The 18,313-nt window shown below is 44.2% G+C and overlaps 5 protein-coding genes across 7 annotated transcripts; 3 read left to right on the forward strand and 2 right to left on the reverse strand.

Moving 5' to 3' along the window:
- Positions 1–89: 89 nt before the first annotated feature.
- Positions 90–2,656, reverse strand: LOC117786650 (transcription initiation factor TFIID subunit 6). 2 transcript variants are annotated; one of them, XM_034624993.1, is made up of 5 exons: positions 1,714–2,656; positions 1,484–1,653; positions 960–1,415; positions 370–628; positions 90–296 (listed from the first exon to the last, which is right to left on the reverse strand). In XM_034624993.1, the coding sequence occupies exons 1-5, from the start codon at positions 2,596–2,598 to the stop codon at positions 210–212; spliced, it is 1,857 nt and encodes a 618-aa protein (XP_034480884.1). In that variant the 5' UTR covers positions 2,599–2,656; the 3' UTR covers positions 90–209. The 2 variants fall into 2 exon arrangements, with proteins under 2 accessions (XP_034480884.1, XP_034480885.1); XM_034624994.1 differs by having other exon boundaries at positions 370–625; positions 1,714–2,598.
- Positions 2,657–2,872: 216 nt separating this feature from the next.
- On the forward strand, positions 2,873–11,527 carry LOC117786639 (histone-lysine N-methyltransferase ash1). 2 transcript variants are annotated; one of them, XM_034624977.1, is made up of 7 exons: positions 2,873–3,232; positions 3,441–3,556; positions 3,870–5,682; positions 5,894–9,099; positions 9,169–10,572; positions 10,636–10,857; positions 10,915–11,527. In XM_034624977.1, the coding sequence occupies exons 2-7, from the start codon at positions 3,461–3,463 to the stop codon at positions 11,137–11,139; spliced, it is 6,966 nt and encodes a 2,321-aa protein (XP_034480868.1). In that variant the 5' UTR covers positions 2,873–3,232; positions 3,441–3,460; the 3' UTR covers positions 11,140–11,527. The 2 variants fall into 2 exon arrangements, with proteins under 2 accessions (XP_034480868.1, XP_034480869.1); XM_034624978.1 differs by lacking the exon at positions 2,873–3,232 and having other exon boundaries at positions 3,299–3,556.
- A 313-nt stretch (positions 11,528–11,840) lies between these two features.
- On the forward strand, positions 11,841–14,743 carry LOC117786647 (ATP-binding cassette sub-family F member 3). The gene is made up of 7 exons (XM_034624991.1): positions 11,841–12,385; positions 12,442–12,665; positions 12,870–13,517; positions 13,571–13,744; positions 13,807–14,297; positions 14,363–14,454; positions 14,510–14,743. The coding sequence occupies exons 1-7, from the start codon at positions 12,041–12,043 to the stop codon at positions 14,660–14,662; spliced, it is 2,127 nt and encodes a 708-aa protein (XP_034480882.1). The 5' UTR covers positions 11,841–12,040; the 3' UTR covers positions 14,663–14,743.
- Positions 14,744–14,913: 170 nt separating this feature from the next.
- On the reverse strand, positions 14,914–16,373 carry LOC117786658 (rRNA methyltransferase 3, mitochondrial). The gene is made up of 3 exons (XM_034625004.1): positions 15,936–16,373; positions 15,167–15,882; positions 14,914–15,109 (listed from the first exon to the last, which is right to left on the reverse strand). Exons 1-3 carry the CDS (start codon positions 16,299–16,301, stop codon positions 14,962–14,964), a joined length of 1,230 nt encoding a protein of 409 aa, XP_034480895.1. The 5' UTR covers positions 16,302–16,373; the 3' UTR covers positions 14,914–14,961.
- Positions 16,374–16,666: 293 nt separating this feature from the next.
- Positions 16,667–17,487, forward strand: LOC117786673 (UPF0389 protein GA21628). The gene is made up of 2 exons (XM_034625021.1): positions 16,667–16,982; positions 17,046–17,487. Exons 1-2 carry the CDS (start codon positions 16,792–16,794, stop codon positions 17,254–17,256), a joined length of 402 nt encoding a protein of 133 aa, XP_034480912.1. The 5' UTR covers positions 16,667–16,791; the 3' UTR covers positions 17,257–17,487.
- The last annotated feature ends 826 nt before the right edge of the window (positions 17,488–18,313 follow it).

An 18,313-nucleotide genomic window follows, 5' to 3' on the forward strand; every position in this document is an offset into this window, starting at 1 on the left:
ACTACACAGACCCCGCACATGCGTATTGCGTGTTGCATGCCTCTGGAGCTATCGATAGGATGGGGGTTACTTTCAAGTAGTTTGGGGTAGCTTGTTCAATTGTTTGCCGTTTATTGCATGTGATATACACTTAATTTGTCTCTTAAATAACTAACAGGCGGTTGGTGGTTGGGGGATGGGATTGTAGGTGTTGTGTTGGATTGATAAGGCTACTCCAGATGTGATAAGTCATCCAGCTCGGGCGGTGCACGCACTATTTCCGTTTCAATGATCAACGAATTGTCATCCACAATGCTCTGAAATGCGTATAAACAGCATATTAGAGTGGTGGATTTAGGGAGTTGGCAGGTACCCAGGACTGCTACACACATTATCATTGCTGCGAGCCGTTAACAAACTATTTGCACCGCCACCAACGCTCCCGGTCGAGGATGAGTTTGAATTGGATGCATTGGCGCCATTCGCCGACGACGATGACAGGACCACACTGTGCGGTGAGCTGCCACGGCGCACCACCTTGGCCTGCGACTGTTGCTGTGGTGAGTTCTGTGTGACAATCACAAACTTTTGCGGTGGTTGATTCGCTTGAATGGCGCGTATTTGCGGCAGCGCGGCAACCACAGGGCTACTGAAATAAATAAATCAAAATAAGGCACATTAATAATCATCATAATATCAGAGAGCGACACTCTTAACCACTAGTTGCAACCCTCTCATGTTCTGACATTTCTGACATTGCTCATCTAATTTTTCATTCAACAAATATCTCTAAAATTCCTTTACATTTTATCGTTAAGTTTAATCTCATTTATAGATAGTAAAATATAAAGAAGTATTAAAATTATTATTATTTTATGTCTCTAAAATTCCTTTACATTTTATCAGGTTTCTGGATAATAAATTTTCAACACTGCCTTTCCTTATGATAAAAATCCCAGATAAATATAGAATAGACTCACCTTTGCCTTTGTGAGTTGGGCATGGAAACACGTCCGATTGTCGTGGCCGTTTGAGCGGCGCTTGTTATGGGCGCCGTGCTGATGCTACTGGAGGCAAGGGTGACAGTGCTATTGGCGGGTGCATTACGCACCTTGACCACAGCTTGGCAGAGCGACGGACCCAGAAAACCAAAATCTATCTTGTACTCCTCGCCAATGTCCGGGGCACTTCGCATTTGTTTGAGGATTGGCGGGCAGCATTTCTGGAGCATGGCGCGTATGTGACCAGCAGCGGTTTTATCTGTGTTGCTCATCGATGTGCCCAGCAGATGTGGCTCAATGCGTTCAGAGATGAATTTAAGACGTGGTATGATAAATACTTTGATCACTTCACCGCCCAGCTCCGCTAAGCCCGCAATGGATCCATACAAAGATGATAAATGTGTCTTGTCGTTTTGCAGAGCCTTGCTGAAGATGCTGTAATGATTTCCAAGGATTCAAGACTTTAAATAAAAGAACTGATATGTTTTTTTAACGTTTCTTACCGCGTTACACGAGTTTGCAAATTATTTGTGAGTGTATTGAATGTTTTGCAAATTTGAGCCATGAGCCGAGAGGCGAAATCCCGCAATGCCCAATGATTGTCCAGTTCTGGACGCATGCAGAGCTGTTTGGATACAATGCATGTCATCACGGAAGGTATCAGTTCATGCAGCTATAACGTGAGAGAAATTGTAGTCTGGACATACAGAAACAAATTGCAGATGTTACTCACGTATTTTTCTAGGAAGAGCGATGGATTGTCAAGCAGGGCGCGCACCATGCGCATTAAATAGATCAAGAGCGCTAGATTATTTTGAACGACATTAACTTTAACGCCTTCGGCAATGAAGGTACACATGCGGGGAAGCATTTCATGCAGGCCAGGATCAGAGCCGAGCGATTGCAACGCTTCGGCACGACGCGGCTCATCCGAGCCGACACACGCCTCTGTGATCTCTTTGTAGTATAGCTGCTGTTCCACGGACAATTCGTGCGTTGCCAGTTGCTTGACGTGTATCGTCTCCACGTTCTTGAGTTTGTGAATTTTACCGGTGGTGGGCTTGCCGGCAGCATCTTTGTTAAGTCCTTGATCCAGCTTGATAACAGGATTAACAGAGTCCAGGAATTGTGAATCCTTGGAGAGGGGCGGCGGATTCTCCGGTACTGTGGGCTGTATACCCTCCACGACAAACCAATGGGAGCGTAGCGTCAAATCCAGAGGTATCTTTACCGAACTATTGCCGGCTATTTCACTTAAGTCAATCTCTTTGTCCTCAGTAAAGTGCAATTCTCGCCCGCCTCCAGACGCAAAGCGAAATGGTATAAAATCCTTGGCCACAAACCCATATTGTGGCTCTATGTTGCGCACTTTGAGCGACATGTCGATATCCTTAACCGACAGCTTCTGTCGCTTGGCGTGGTGCATGAACTTGGCGGCATCCTGTACAATTCGCTTTAGTTTGATGGACACATCTTCGGCGAGCTCCTTGGCGGCATCATCTGATAGGGAGCCCACACCAATGCTTTCGGCTATCACTTTCATCGATTCGGCTGATATGCTAGAGCCGTATAGCATGCTGCTAGCAGCGCTGCTATTTTTTGACGATTTATTACTCATTTTAGGAAATAAACAAAGATTTTTTCACCCAAAATGCAAAACGTCTTCTTCTTGCTGCGGGTAGTGGTGGGATAAGTGCGATAATACGATACGAATCACATTTAATCGATATCTTGTAGTACCGATAGTCATCAACTCTATTTTGCGTACAGTGCTGGTAAATGCCTATCAAAATGCAATCGAATAACTAAATATGTTCAGCTCGATACATCGATTAGTCGTATCATCCCTAATTCGTAGTTTCTTTTCTTTATTTATGTTCGTACCTTGTGGCTTTTTTGTTTTATTATTGAAATTATAGAATATATCTTGAAAATTATAGCCAACGTTATGTCGTAAACAATTTAAAGCTAATACAAGTGCATAATATGAAAAGCAATTAAATGCAAGTGCATTGAAGCATGTCGCGTCGCGCCTTTCGAACAAAGCAGCAGCAGCAGTGAAAATTCAACGCGAGACTGCAGAGTGAAAACGGCGCCATTTTAAGAAACAAAACAAAGCCACAAGCAAAAGCAGAAACTAAAACTTGAATGCAATGCAATTAAAGGCGGAAAAAGCATTTGCATATGCCCAAAAAACAATTTCTTTATCGTTGTGCATAATCAATTAAAACGCTAAAACGAAAATACAAAACGTAAGTGTGTATGTGTGTGTGTAAGTGTGTGAGTGTTGCTCCATCTCTCATTCCCCCAACAATCATTGCTGCACTCTTTCGGCTGAGTGTGTGTTTGTCTGTCTGTCGCATTTTGTGTGTGTGGTTTGACCTAGTTTGATTGTCAAAAATTCTAAACGTGCTGTAATTAATGTGAATCCGTTGATATCTATGTTATTTTGATTTGCAGCGCCGCCCTTGAGTTGAAATATGAACAGTGGCCAAAATGAGGCAGCAGCAGCAGCAAAAAAGGAAAAGGTTTTCGAAACGCAGCAACGTACACAAGAATCCGGCAGTGAAAATGAGGCAAGTTTGTCAAAAATATTAATTACCAATTAACAGCGTTGCCACAGAAATGTTTTTATATTGCAACAAAATCGCTGACAAAAATGCATATGTTTATACGGCAGACATTCAAGTACTTCATGGAACTTTATAGAATAATGATCAGTGAGTCAGTCAGGACAAAGAGTTTAATACATATATTGATAAGAGTTTTAATATACTGGATGTTTCATGTATAAAATATAATATAATGTTTTCTCGTATAAACGTATGCATTTTAAAAGAATTTAATTTTGCGAAAGAATATGAATTTAATACGAAATTATTGTTGCAGGAAACTGACTCCATTACGGATCAATCGAGTCAATCGAAGTCTACGAAATCAGCAACACAATTTAGCGTGCAACGTTCGGATACTGATGGACTGCGAATGAGAATATCAGCTATAAGAAACCCGCCCACAACAACAACAGCAACGACAACGACAGCAACAAGTTTTGCAAATTCAACGGTCAAGAAGCTGAATACAAGAGAAGCAACTGCAACTGAGAATACACGTAAAAAGCTGACAAAAGTGCGTAAAATGAGTGAAGTAAAGGAATCGAGCGGTTGCTCGACAGAGGCCAAGGACAGGAATAAAGAGAAGGAAATTGTCTTGTCCACTGCAAACACAACCAAAAAGATCAAAGTCAAACGAAGGAAAATTGCACAGAAGAGCTGTGGCAGCATTAATAATAATAATAATAATAATAATAACAACAATAATAATAGCAAATCGAAGCGACCTTCGACAGCAGCTTTTAGCTCCGACTCTGAGGATGATTTGCCACTAAAGGTGCACTTGCAACGTGCACCGCGTTTGCTGCTCACAGCCATAGTAGGAGGAGCAGGACAGGGACAAGGACATGCCGACAATATGGGCATTTCCAGCAGCGACAATGAGGATTTGCCGGATTTGGTGAAAGCAGCCATCAAACGTGTTGAAAGTGATACCGAGGACAACATTAGCGTGGCTGCAGCAACTGCAAAACCCAAGCAACAATTGCCGCAATATCAATCCACGCTTCTGCAGGACTTTATGGAGAAAACTCAAATGTTGAATCACACAGGCAATGCCACAAACTTGACAAATGTCCCTATACCGCAAACTACAACCACAGAGAGCAACTGCGTCCAGCAACAACAACAGCAGCCACAACGCAAGCGACGAGGTCGCCCCAAAAAGCTGCAGCCAACTGTTCCCGCTGCACCTGCGCCTGCTGCAGTTGCTCCAGTGGTGGTTGCAGTGCCCACAATCAATGAATCAGCCGATTCGGGTGTCATTAGCACAACGCCATCGCCCAAAATGCAGCAGGCGGTGTTAAATGATAATGCCAAGCCCAAGATTGATATGGCCTATTTGGATAAGCGCATGTATGCCACAGAGCGTGTGTTGTATCCACCACCGCGCAGCAAGCGACGCCAGAGCAACAAGAAGGCCAACAAGGAAGAGTTGCAGCTCGATCCTCTCTGGCGCAAGATCGATGTGAATAAGAAGTTTCGTTTGCGCACCGTTAGCGGCTATAAAAGCGACGGAGGCGGCGGTGTCGGAGGCGGTGGCACCTCCAACACTATTTGCAGCAAAATTCTGGCAGCTAAAAGTGGTTATGTCTCGGATTATGGCAGTGTGCGGCATCAGCGTCACAATCACAACTCTGGATACAAGTCCGATGCCAGCTGCAAGAGTCGCTACAGCAGCCGGAGTTGCGCCAGTCGCCGCATGAGTCGCGCCAAGAGTTGTGGCTATCGCAGCGACTGCAAGGAATCATCGGGTAAATCCAGCAAATCACTGCGTCGACGTAGACGCGCCTCCATGCTAAAGAGCAGCCATGAACAGGCCTCGAATGCGTTGAACGATGACCACGATCAGGATATATTGCAGCTGGCTGGACTCTCGCTCGGTCAGAGTAGCGAGGAGAGCAATGAGTACATTAGCAAGCCCAGTCTCAAGTGTTTGCCGAGCACAAGTGCCAGCAAGAAATACGGAGAAATCAATCGTTTTGTAACTACTGGTCAATATTTTAGTGGAGCAACCAAAACAGCAACTGCAGGAGTAACTGGAGGAGGTGCATCCACAACAACAGCAGCAGCAGACAGTTTTATACAGGGTGCGTAGTCCCTTAGAATTGTCGCTTAAGTTTAATTAGAAAACCATTGACAATTTTTATACCCTTGAAGAAATTACTTTATATTCTTTAATATATTATATACTATCACGAAAACTAAAAGTCCGAAATTAAATACAAAACTCTTCAAGGGTATAGAATCTTTGGCACCTCTCTTTCCTGTTCACTAATTATAATGCATTTTATTTTCTAGGTAAAATGATGCTACAGAGGAAGCATTCCATCAGCCAAGACACAATTGTGCCAAGTAGAAGCGCCTGCAAAATCAAGAGCCGACGATCATCAGCGGCCAGCATGTGCAGCAGTTATGTGTCCAGTGCGTCCAGGATGCGTCGTCGTCACCGGCGCAAGAGTTTCAGTCATGCCAAATCATTGAATATTGACTCGAAGCTTCTCACCGAGATTGACATAATAGCGAGCACCTTTCACGCACGCTGTCGCATCCAGGACGATCGCCTGACAGCCAGCAGTGGAAAGGAGAAGCTGCTCGCCGATGCCAACAAGTTGCAGGCCACATTGACAGCGCCCATTCCAGCCACGTTACCGTTGCTCAATGGGAGCAGCAGCACAGCAAATGCAGCAGTTGCAACGAAGCCTGTGAAGCGGGCGCTGAAGAAGCGTAAACTCAATGAGCCTTTGATAGACTTTGCCATGCTGTCGGCGAGCGCTGGCAATGGGAATAGCATGAGCAACAATAGCAGCAGCAGCAACGGAGCCAAGAGACGCCATAAGAAGTCGAGCAGCAACAGCGGGGGAAGTAATAGTTCCAGTCCCGATGATCACAAATTGCCGCTAAAGAAGCGTCATTATCTGGTCACAACTGGAGCGGATGTGGCAACAGCTTTTGCCAGCAATGGTAAACTGAATGCTGAAGCTTGGGCAGCCGCAGCGGCGGCTGCAAAGAGTAGCGCCAATACCAAAGCCCAGGCGCAGTTTAATGCCAAGAAGCTAACTCCCAAGAAGCGTCATTTGCTGGTCAGTCAAGAGGCTGCTGCTGGAGGAACAGCTGCGTCAACTGGAAGCGCCTCTCCACTACGCATTGTCGTGGACAACAATTCCATTAGCGGTGGCAAACTGCTGGACATAAGTCCCAGCTCCCTTTGCTCCCTCAAGCAGCAGCGTCGTCAAAGTAGCAAGTCAAAGGGATCAACAATTGCATCCGCAGCTGGAGTTGCGACACGTGAGCTGCCCCAGCAGCTGCAGTCACCGGCCGGGAGCAGCAGTTGTCCGCCGCCGGGCATCTTTGAGCCCTCCGTGGAGCTGGAAATCCAGATACCCATTGCCAAGCTCAATGAATCAGTCATTACCAAATCGGAGGTGGAATCGCCTTTGCTGTCCGCCCTGGACATCAAAGAGGATGCCAACAAAAAGGAACAATGCCAGCGTGTGCTGGAAACGTTGCTCCACAAAACTGGTGGCAATTTGTTGCTTAAGCGCAAGCGCAAGAAGATCAATCGAACCGGATTTCCCACTGTGCGTCGCAAGAAGCGCAAAGTCAGCGTGGAGCAGGCAACCGCTCAGCCGCAACAACAGCCACAGCATCAGCAATCGGAGCAGCAGCAACAGTTGCCCGCGAGGGAAACTCGCAGTAGCAGCTCCTTGACACCCGCTGTGGCCATGGACTGCGAACGTGTTCCCCAGGCGGGTGAAGCCAGAGAAACATTTGTGGCACGCAGCAGCAATCAGCGCACTCCACGCCTGTCTGTCGTGGCGTTGGAGCGATTGCAGAGACCACAAACACCTGCCAACATTACAGGGAATGGCCGAGGCAGGCCCCGTGGCAGAGGTCGGCCCAAGAAGCTGGAGCAGCAGCCAGCGGAGGAGGTGCAGCCAGTCAAGAAGCGTGGGCGAGCTGCCAAGCAGGCGGAGATGGAGTTGCCCAAGGTGGAACGGAGATTGGAGTCTAGCATTAAATTGCCTGCTGGCATTGATCCCAATACAAACTTTAGTTGTAAAATACGCCTTAAACGTCGCAAAAATATGCAGCACGAGGAGAATTCGGCCAAGCAGACGCAGACGCCTCCACCTGAAGAACCAACGCCACAATCGAATGATGAGCAGATCCAAATCGATGCGGAAGCAGCAGCCAAACGGAGCCAGCAACCCGTGCCGGCCATTGAGCATGATCCTCTGCCTGCACAGGAGTCGACAGCTAATCAGGCGCTGGATTACGCCAGTTGCAGTGACACCAGCGAGGATAAATGCAGCACAGCGTCACAGCGCAAGCGTTCCAAGCTGAAGAAGAACTTTCTGGTGGCAGGTCTCTTCTCCAACCACTACAAGCAATCCTCCGCAGCGGCTATTGCAGTCAAACAACCAAGCAGGAAGCTACCTGGAGATGCATCTTCTGGGGAGCTCCAGCTGAAGGGCAGCTCTTTGTTGCCTGCTCCAAGCTATTGCGAGAAGTATTTCCGACGCACCCTCAATGACTTTGAGCTACCCTATGATATCTGGTGGGCCTATAGCCATGATAAGTTGCCCACTCGACATGTGGTGCCATCTTGGAACTATCGCAAAATCCGCACCAATGTTTATGCGGAGTCAGTGCGTCCCAATCTCGCTGGATTTGATCATCCCAATTGCAACTGCAAGCCTCAATCAAATGGCGCCTGTCTCGACAATTGTCTCAATCGCATGGTCTACACGGAATGCGCTCCCAGCAATTGTCCCGCTGGCGACAAGTGTCGCAATCAGAAGATACAACGTCATGAAGTGGCGCCTGGTGTGGAGCGTTTCATGACCACCGACAAGGGATGGGGTGTGCGGACAAAGCTGCCCATTGCCAAAGGCACCTACATCCTGGAGTATGTGGGCGAGGTGGTTACGGAGCGTGAGTTTAAGCAGCGCATGGCCAGCATTTATCTAAATGATACGCATCATTATTGCCTGCACCTGGACGGTGGATTGGTCATTGATGGCCAGCGCATGGGCAGCGATTGTCGCTTTGTTAATCATTCTTGTGAGCCCAATTGCGAGATGCAAAAGTGGAGTGTCAATGGTTTGTCGCGCATGGTTCTCTTTGCCAAACGTGCCATTGAGCAGGGCGAGGAACTCACCTATGATTACAATTTCTCACTGTTCAATCCCTCCGAGGGCCAGCCCTGTCGTTGCAATATGCCCCAATGTCGAGGCGTCATTGGTGGCAAGTCTCAACGTGTTAAACCACTTCCGGTGGAATCGAAGGCGACTACGGGTGCAGAGGGTGCCACCACTGGAGTCAAGGATGCCAGTGGCACTCAGAATGGAAGACAACGCAAGCACAAGGCCAAGAAACATGCACAACGCCAACAGCAGGCGGCCAAGGAGGCGGAGGTCGTTGCACGGGTGCAGCAACTTTCCGAGAAGGAAAAGAAACTCGTCAAGCAGTGCAACATCTTTCTGGTGCGCAACTTTGAGAAGGTAATTCAACAACAATTAACGGATATTAAGACTCAATACTGTAACTCTGTTTTCATTCCTTTCCCACAGATTCGTCGCTGTAAAGCAAAACGAGCAGCGGCAAAAGCGCAGACGGCTAGAGTAAGTCCTACGGCTGCTGGAGATGCTGAATTACCGGGACGTCGACCGTCGACGCCTTCATCAACTTCACTGTTAGCCGCTCAGATCTCAGCGCTGTGCACGCCGCGCAACATGAAGACACGTGGATTAACGCAAGCCGTACAGGATCCGGAGCTGGAGAAGATGGCCAAAATGGCGGTGGTGTTGCGTGACATATGCACTGCCCTGGAGTCGGTCAAAATGTTCGAGCTGCTTGCAACTGTGTCCAGCAATAAGAAGAAGAAACAGTTGAAGGCGGCACGTCTCGATTTCAAGGCAATACAAGCGCAAGTGGAGCAAGGACATTATAAAACCCCACAGGAATACGATGAGCAAATGCAGCAGCTCTTTGCAGAAGTCCGTCAACTGCATGGCGATGATGACACCAAGTCCAAGGCTCTGGAAACGCTGATGGCAAGCTACGAACAGCAGAAGGTGAGTAGCTACGCCCAGCTACTTGAGATCCTTGGAAAGCCGGAAGTATTGCTTAACTTCAAGCCCCAGCAGGAGCAGCAAACAAAGCAGTCACAGGGAGCGGAAACTGCAGTTGCTCCAGCAGAGAAAACGAATTCCGATGCTGCACAATTGCCACCCGGAGATGAAGAGGATGTCATACGCTGCATATGTGGCCTGTACAAGGACGAGGGATTGATGATTCAGTGCGCCAAGTGCATGGTCTGGCAGCACACAGAGTGCACAAAGGCGGACATCGATGCGGATAACTATCAATGTGAAAGATGTGAGCCACGTCAAGTGGATCGCGAGATACCCTTGGATGACTACACGGAGGAGGGTCATCGATACTATCTCTCGCTAATGCGCGGGGAGCTGCAGGTGCGCCAGGGCGATGCGGTTTATGTGCTGCGCGACATACCCATCAAGGATGAGACGGGAAAGGTGTTGCCCAGCCAGAAGCATACATACGAGACAATTGGAGCGATTGACTATCAAGAGTGCGACATCTTTCGCGTTGAGCATCTGTGGAAAAACGAGGAGGGAAAACGTTTCATCTTTGGCCATCACTTTTTGCGACCGCACGAGACTTTCCATGAGCCATCGCGACGCTTCTATCCCAATGAAGTGGTGCGCGTCTCACTGTACGAGGTGGTGCCTATTGAGCTGGTGATTGGACGCTGCTGGGTGCTGGATCGTACTACATTCTGTAAGGGGCGGCCCATGGAGTGCAACGATGAGGATCATTGTTTCATATGTGAACTGCGCGTGGACAAAACGGCTCGTTTCTTCTCCAAGGCCAAGGCCAATCATCCGGCGTGCACGAAAAGCTATGCGTTTAGAAAGTTTCCGGAAAAACTGAAGATCTCAAAGAGCTATGCGGTAAGTGTTATATTATACAAAGAAAAAGAATACAAAATATTGAAAACATAATGCACTTGACAGCCACACGATGTGGATCCATCGTTGTTGAAAACGAGGAAGCAAAAGACTGATATAGAAGTAGCTACAACGCCCTTAAAAGTGGGCAGGCAGGAGCAGAGAACGGGCCAAGCATCGGGAAGCAGAAAGCATCGCAATGTTCAAACTGGGGCTGTGCCTGCGGCAACAGGAGCAGCACCTGAAACAGCTGTTCAAGTGTTGACGCCAGTGGCGCCGAATGGACAGGTGAATAGCCTAATATTAGTTCAAAGTCCTTATAACTTAATAATTTTATTTGATCAGGTGATAAAAAAGAAACGCTCACGCTTGGAGAACGTTCTCAACACCATGAAGCTCAAATGTCTGGATGCACAGACGGCACAGGAGCAGCCCATCGATTTGTCCTATTTGCTGAGCGGACGCGGCGCCCGTCAACGGAAAACCAACTGCACCAACGGCAGTGGTAATACCAACAACAGCAACAGCAGTAGCAGCAATAACAATAACTTGGCAACGCCTTGCGCCTAGTGGATGCTTAAATGTTTGGCCATGTATATAAAATATCGACTTTAGAGGCATTGCGTACTATTTATACATAATTATTAAAACTATATGTTTAGTGATAGCTATTAAGTTGTAAAGCGCAGAAAATGGTGATAGTAGTAATTCTAGTTTGTAAATTGTTATGAACAACTTCTTGAGCAACTTAACATTATGTACGATTATTTATAAATACCACAATTAACTATATGATTATTGCAATTATTTTTACATATTAATGAATGATTATTGTATTTATTGCAATTATATTTATATAAATTCATGTATGCCTAATCTTTATAGACGAATTACTTATGCTTTTTGAAATGGTTTCACATATGCATTTCCATTTATTATTATGTTTTACAAAAACCAAGTCCCCACTCTATTTTTATTATTAATTGCGTTTAGCATTGTTATTTTAATTTATTACGTATTATGTTATGGCTGCTTTTCAAACTACTTGGCTAACAAGTAGAACACTCAATGCGCGATTAGTTTTAAATTACGTATATTTTGAAAATTGTTATCAACTTTTAACACATATTTGAAATTAAAATATATTTTTTCATTAACAAGCAAATTCAAATGTCGTTAGTGGTTTTTTTATGATATCGATAGGAAACATTTCGATAGAAAAAGCTTTGAAGAAGCTTGATATCGATGCATCGAATTCGCTGGAGCAACCCTGCCTTGGGGTTTCTTTTTTGTTGGCACGTTGACGAGCGACCAACGAAAGCATTGGGGCAGCACTTAATCAAAAATAATAATAAATCAATTAAAATTAGGCCAGTGCCAGAGCGTCCCATTGTGCAGCAACCAGAGTTGGATTGCTTGATCAAGGTCAATTGTACGAACTACGACAACGTCAACGATAACATACGCCAGGATGAGTCAATACGCAAACATTTTGCAACGTGAGTTTCCGGCTATAGACAATGAGCTGAAGGATTATGTGGAGGGCGTCCTAACGGGCAGCGTCGAAGACTTTGACACGTGCGATGACATTTTTGAAGCTGTCGGTGACATTCTGCAAGGTATCGATGGTGAGAGGTCTGAGGAGAGCATACGAGGGCTGTGTGATGAATTTCTCAATATTATGAAAAACAATTCGAAGAATGTCGAACGCAAGGTGCTTAATGCTCCAGTGAATATCGAAGAAATGGCCAGGAATATGGAGCGCATGGACAAGGATATGCAAAGCATTTGGGTGGTCAACAAGGATGGCGCAAACGTAATTAACAACTTATAAATGTGTATATATAAATTTATTTACATTTTAATTTATAGAAAGTGGACTCAAAAAAACTGGAAAAAGCAGAGGCCAAATTGATGCAAAAACAAGAGAAGCGCCAGGAGGTGACCAAACTAGGTGTTGTGCCTGTCGCTGTCAAGCTGCAAACGGCCACAGCCTCCCAGGTGACCAACAAAAAGAATACCAAATTGGATCAGAAGGGCTTAAACCGCTCCATGGACATCAAAATCGAAAACTTTGATTTGGCGTTTGGTGAAAAGTAAGTAAATGCAAAATAGAATGGGTACTCCTGTTTAGTTAACATAGTGTTATCGATAGAATGCAGTTGTGCCAACATAATTAATAACAGCTGTGAAGACAAGTGTTTCCATATTTATTTTCATAAACATTATTGGTTGCACTATTTCAGAGAGTGTCTCAGTCAATCATAAACAACAAATGCTAATTTGATCTCCTATTACAGAGTTCTGCTGCAAAATGCGAATTTGCTGTTATCGTTTGGACGCCGTTATGGACTGGTTGGCCGCAACGGACTTGGCAAGACGACGCTGTTGCGTATGATTGCCGAGCGTCAGCTGCAAATCCCGTCGCACATCTCCGTGCTGCATGTGGAACAGGAGGTGGTGGGAGATGATACCTCCGCTGTGGAAAGTGTGCTTGAGTGTGATACGGAGCGTACTCGCTTAATGACAAGGGAGAAGGAGATTCTAGCTGCCTTGAACAGTGGTGTACAGGATGCAGCGCTTTCCAATGAGCTGAGCGAAACCTATGCCGCACTTCAGAACATTGAGGCGGACAAGGCTGTGGCACGTGCGTCTGTGATACTTAAGGGTCTTGGCTTCGATGCGGACATGCAGCTGCGGCCAACTAAATCATTCTCCGGTGGCTGGCGTATGCGTTTGGCTTTGGCCAGAGCACTGTTCTCCAAGCCGGATCTGCTGTTGCTCGATGAGCCGACGAACATGTTGGATATTAAGGCCATCATTTGGCTGGAAACTTACTTGCAAACGTGGCCCACAACCATTTTGGTAGTGTCTCACGATCGCAATTTCTTGGATACCGTTCCCACGGATATACTTCATCTACATTCCCAGGAACTTGAGGCTTACAAGTAAGTTGATTCGGTATCATATTACTTACTGATTTCTAATTAATTGTTTTTAGGGGAAATTACGAGCAGTTTGAGAAGACCAAGACGGAGAAGCTAAAGTCGCAGCGAAGGGAATACGAGGCACAATTGGCACATAGGTCGCATGTTCAGGAATTTATTGATCGTTTCCGATATAATGCCAATCGTGCGTCATCTGTGCAGTCTAAAATCAAAATGCTGGAGAAGCTGTAGGTGAAAGTCGAGCATTTACCTTAAGCTCTTTATTCAAAATCATTATTTTCCCTTCCAGACCCGAACTCAAACCTGTGGAGAAGGAAACGATTGTAACGCTCAAGTTCCCTGACGTGGAGCCACTCAATCCACCCGTGCTAGCTATCTCAGAGGTCTCCTTCCGTTACAATCCCACGGATCCGTTGCCGATTTTCAAGGGTGTCAATCTGTCGGCCACCTCAGATTCACGCATTTGTATTGTGGGCGAGAACGGAGCGGGTAAATCGACACTGCTGAAGATCATTGTGGGCCAGCTAAGCACCATTTATGGCAATATTGTGCTTCATCGCGGCCTGCGTATTGGTTATTTTGCTCAACATCACGTCGATCACTTGAATATGAATGTCACCTGCGTTGGCGTACTGGCTGAACTGTTCCCCGGCCGACCGGACGAGGAGTATCGACGCCAATTGGGTAGCTTTGGTCTTTCGGGACCTTTGGCTCTGCAAAGCATTGCCAGCTTGTCTGGTGGTCAGAAATCACGTGTGGCCTTAGCAAAAATGTGCATGGGTATGTAATTAATACTAATACTATTAAATCATTATAATTTTATTGGTCAATTGTTTATTTTATAGCGGAACCAAATTTTCTGGTGCTTGATGAACCGACAAATCATTTGGATATTGAAACAATCGATGCCCTGGGCAGAGCTATAAATGCCTTTAAGGTAAGTCCGGAATATTTCTAAAATTTGGACTTGCCAATAATCATTTAATTTTTAGGGCGGCGTCATTTTAGTCTCTCACGACGAGCGATTAATTAAAGTCGTATGTAAGGAGCTGTGGGTTTGTGGCAATCGCACAGTTCGCGCTATTGAAGGTGGCTTGGATGAATATAAAAAGGAGGTGTACAAGGAAATCGAAGCTAATAGTTGAATTTTATTTAATTTAAAAACATCAATAAGTGAATAAATTTAGCAATAAATTTGTAGTATGTCCATCATACATAAAATAGTATACACTATTGTTTTGTCCTAAGCAGAGCTGGACATAGTGATTAAATTATTAAATCATCACCTCTTAACTTCAAAAATCTTTTTATTTACAAATTCAAGTATGTAGTATAATTCAAGTACATATTTTAATCACTATTTCAGCTCTGGTCCACAGTTAAAAACCATTTGACCTTTTGAAAACAACGTATTTTAATTTGTTTTAACATAAACATTTAACAATTACATGCTTAACTTAGATTGATTTATTAACTTTCTGCGCAGCTCAAATAGTAGCAATGTAAGTGCAGATGCTACATTTAGACTGTCAATGCCCGATGCCAAGGGTATATAGACGCACTTGCCTCTGCTGCCCACCAGTTCCATGAATCTACATGAGATTGATAGTTTTATATTAGCTATAAATCATATTCAAACACAATCTTACTTGTAAGCATCATCGCTGACACCATGACTCTCTCCCCCAATGATGAGAATGTTATGGGCTCCGGTCTTTTCCAGATCTGCATAATCTATAGCAATGCCATTTAGATTTTCCAGTTTCTCCAGATTGTTTTCGGCAATAAATACATGACAATCGTTGGCAGTTTCAGGCGGAATATGTAGAGCCAGCTGCTCCCATTTGACATCATCGTGAATGGGCAACCGGAATTGTCCACCGCAACCGCCGCGCAACGCCTTGGACTCCCAAGGATCACAGCAGCCGTGTGTTACCACCACCTGGGAGCAGGGCAAGGCGGCACAGGTACGTATAATGCTGCCCAGGTTGTTGGGCTCTCGTATGTTGTCGCAGACAACTGTAACGGGCAGGGGATCAGTGTTCAGTTGCTGCTGTTCTACACCCTTCGGCGAGGGGCGTTCGAACAGTGCCATGAGTCCGGGAGGCGTTACCAACGAGGACCAAGTTTTAAGATCATGTTGCGGTACTTTATAGATCTTTGTGTTATGGTCATGTTGAGCCTGGGCAACTGGCTCGCGAAGCAACGCCAATCGATCCTTTTGACTGAAGAACAGCGATTTCATTCGCAGACCGCATTGCAAGGCTTCCTCTATAAGACGTCGGCCCTCGATGATAATCAGCTTGTTCTTATCACGACGCTTGCGTGAACGAACTTCGGTTAGTAAAGTGGTCATCAATGGGTCCTGCAACGTTAATAAAGTAAAATACAAGCAATGCTATCGAATGCGAACTCTACCTGCAGAGTGAGACGTGTAAACTCCAAATTTAATTCACTATCTTTAATAAGCCGCGCTGAGTCGCGCTTAACTGGCGGTGCAACAATTTTAGGCACTGTATTCTTAACTGTGTTGTTTACCGCATGTCTTAGTGGCTGTTTATTTTGTTTACTACTGTGTGCTGTTGATTTGTGCTTGCGTAAAGCTTCCCGCGTGTTCACCGGCTGATGTTGCAGCAAGGAGTTTTCAAATAAGTTGGCTTCAATGTCCAGTGCATCCTTGATATCGTCTTTTGGGCCAAAAGAGCTGCTGAAGCGCAACAGGTTGTAATTGTTGACATTTTTAATACTTGTCTGCACAGACCGTCGTATGATATTATAAAACATTTTTACTTTACAAAAAGCGAAAATATTTCTTCTCAAAACCCACAAATATTGCCACTGTGCCGAAGGGCTGCCACCCTGTTAAATTTGCCGATCTGGTTTGATTTTTTTTAACTTAAAAAAAGTTCATTTTCGAAATAAGGTATTCTGAAAAAAGCCCAAAAAGCACTAAAAGCCCATTAATGGGTGCGTTAAACATTTTTTTTTAAATTTAGGAGCACTTTGAAAAGTACTTATTTCTACATTTGGCAGACATTTACAATACTCTGTGACGCAATGTGAACGTTCAACAAGTGCCTTTTTTGAAAGAGGTACGATAACTCTGTTCATCACGAATTTTGAAAATAGCTAAAACTAGCTATAAAATAGCTAAGTTGACAACAGTGCCCATCACGACCATTGCATAAATTCAACTGGTGCGATATCACTTCGAATTAAAAACAAATAAAAGCCGGTTTTATTTAGAACAACTCAGTTAAATTGGACAAACAACATGCTAACTAAGCCCGTACTAATTGCCGCCTGGGGAAAGCGCGCCTGCAATTTGCTGACGCAACGTACATTGAGCAATACGAAAGTCCTTAAACAAAGCATTAAAAATCATCAGCCAAATGATTTGGAGAAGCGCTTTTTGGTTTGGAGTGGCAAATACAAGTCAACATCTGAAGTGCCAAGCTTTGTAAGGTAGGTGGTGAATATATTAGAAATGTTACTTTGATTTTATTCTAATCCTGATATAATTTACAGCCAAGAGGAAATGGAGCGCTCTCGCAATAAAATGCGCATAATGCTTGCCAATATCATGATTGGACTAACTGTGATCGGATGTGGTATTATGATTTATAGTGGTAAGCAGGCGGCCAAGCGAGGTGAATCGGTGACCAAGCAGAATCTGGAATGGCATAATCAGTTCAATCAGGCAAATGCCAAAGAAGCCGAAGCAGCGGGTGGTAAATAAATAAATACACGGAACATCATCAGTGCAAAGCACTAAAGTAGCGAATGTAAATCCAAAACAATTGCTAATTTTTTTGAAATGTGTATTAAATTTTTATGTTGAATTCCAATCGAGTTCCGTATGTGATTAGTGATATTTGCAACTTTTAGTGCTTAGAATCAAAATGCAAGCTGTTATTGTAGCACACACTCTACTGAAATAAATATTTAGTGAAATTATATTACAAAAATTTATTTGTCAAGCTTAAACATTTATTTAGCCAAAACAAGAAATGTATTTCTGGTGACTAAGACAATTTATGTTACAACTCTTCTTCTTTTATAGGTTTAATTTAAATAACAATCTTTACTACGAATAATAATCCACTTTAATTACCGTCATCATCTATCATGTATTTACACTAGGTACCAAAACTCAATTATTTTTCGTATCTGTTACCAAACTTATACAGATACATATTTTAGGCCAGATAAGAAAGTAACACTTCAAAAATAATAAATTGTGAGACTACAAATTTTAAATTATTTGATTAAGTAATATCTAAATCGACGACTGATTTTTAAAATTATGTTAATACTGAAAACAATACATAATTAATTAATTTATATTTTTTCATTTTAATTTTCTCAAATTATTATATTATCAAAAATTACATAAAAAAACTCACTAAAAATGTTTTAAGTGGATTTTTATCAAGTGTCAAAAAATGAGATTTGATAACGGAAACAATTATTAAGTGGCCAACAACGAACTATTCTTTTGAATTAATATACAAACTACCTATTTCATTCGCTTTATTAAATGAAATTGATGGTTCATTTGATCTATGAGGCACTATAAATCAGCAGAAATATCATCAACAGTGACCACCACTTGCGCCAAAAGAAAGTGCGTCGGCGCGGTGAGAGAGAACTCGCGTCCCGGATTACCAGCTGTGAAGAGCGCCATGGAGGAATTACTACAAGGTGATATCTATCTTGTTCCGATGCGGTGAAGTCGCTTAAATAAGTTCACCATTCGTGCGCAGCAACAACAACTACTTTTATACTGACAACAG

The sequence above is a fragment of the Drosophila innubila genome, assembly GCF_004354385.1.
Source record: "Drosophila innubila isolate TH190305 chromosome 3L unlocalized genomic scaffold, UK_Dinn_1.0 0_D_3L, whole genome shotgun sequence".
NCBI classification, from domain to species: domain Eukaryota; kingdom Metazoa; phylum Arthropoda; class Insecta; order Diptera; family Drosophilidae; genus Drosophila; species Drosophila innubila.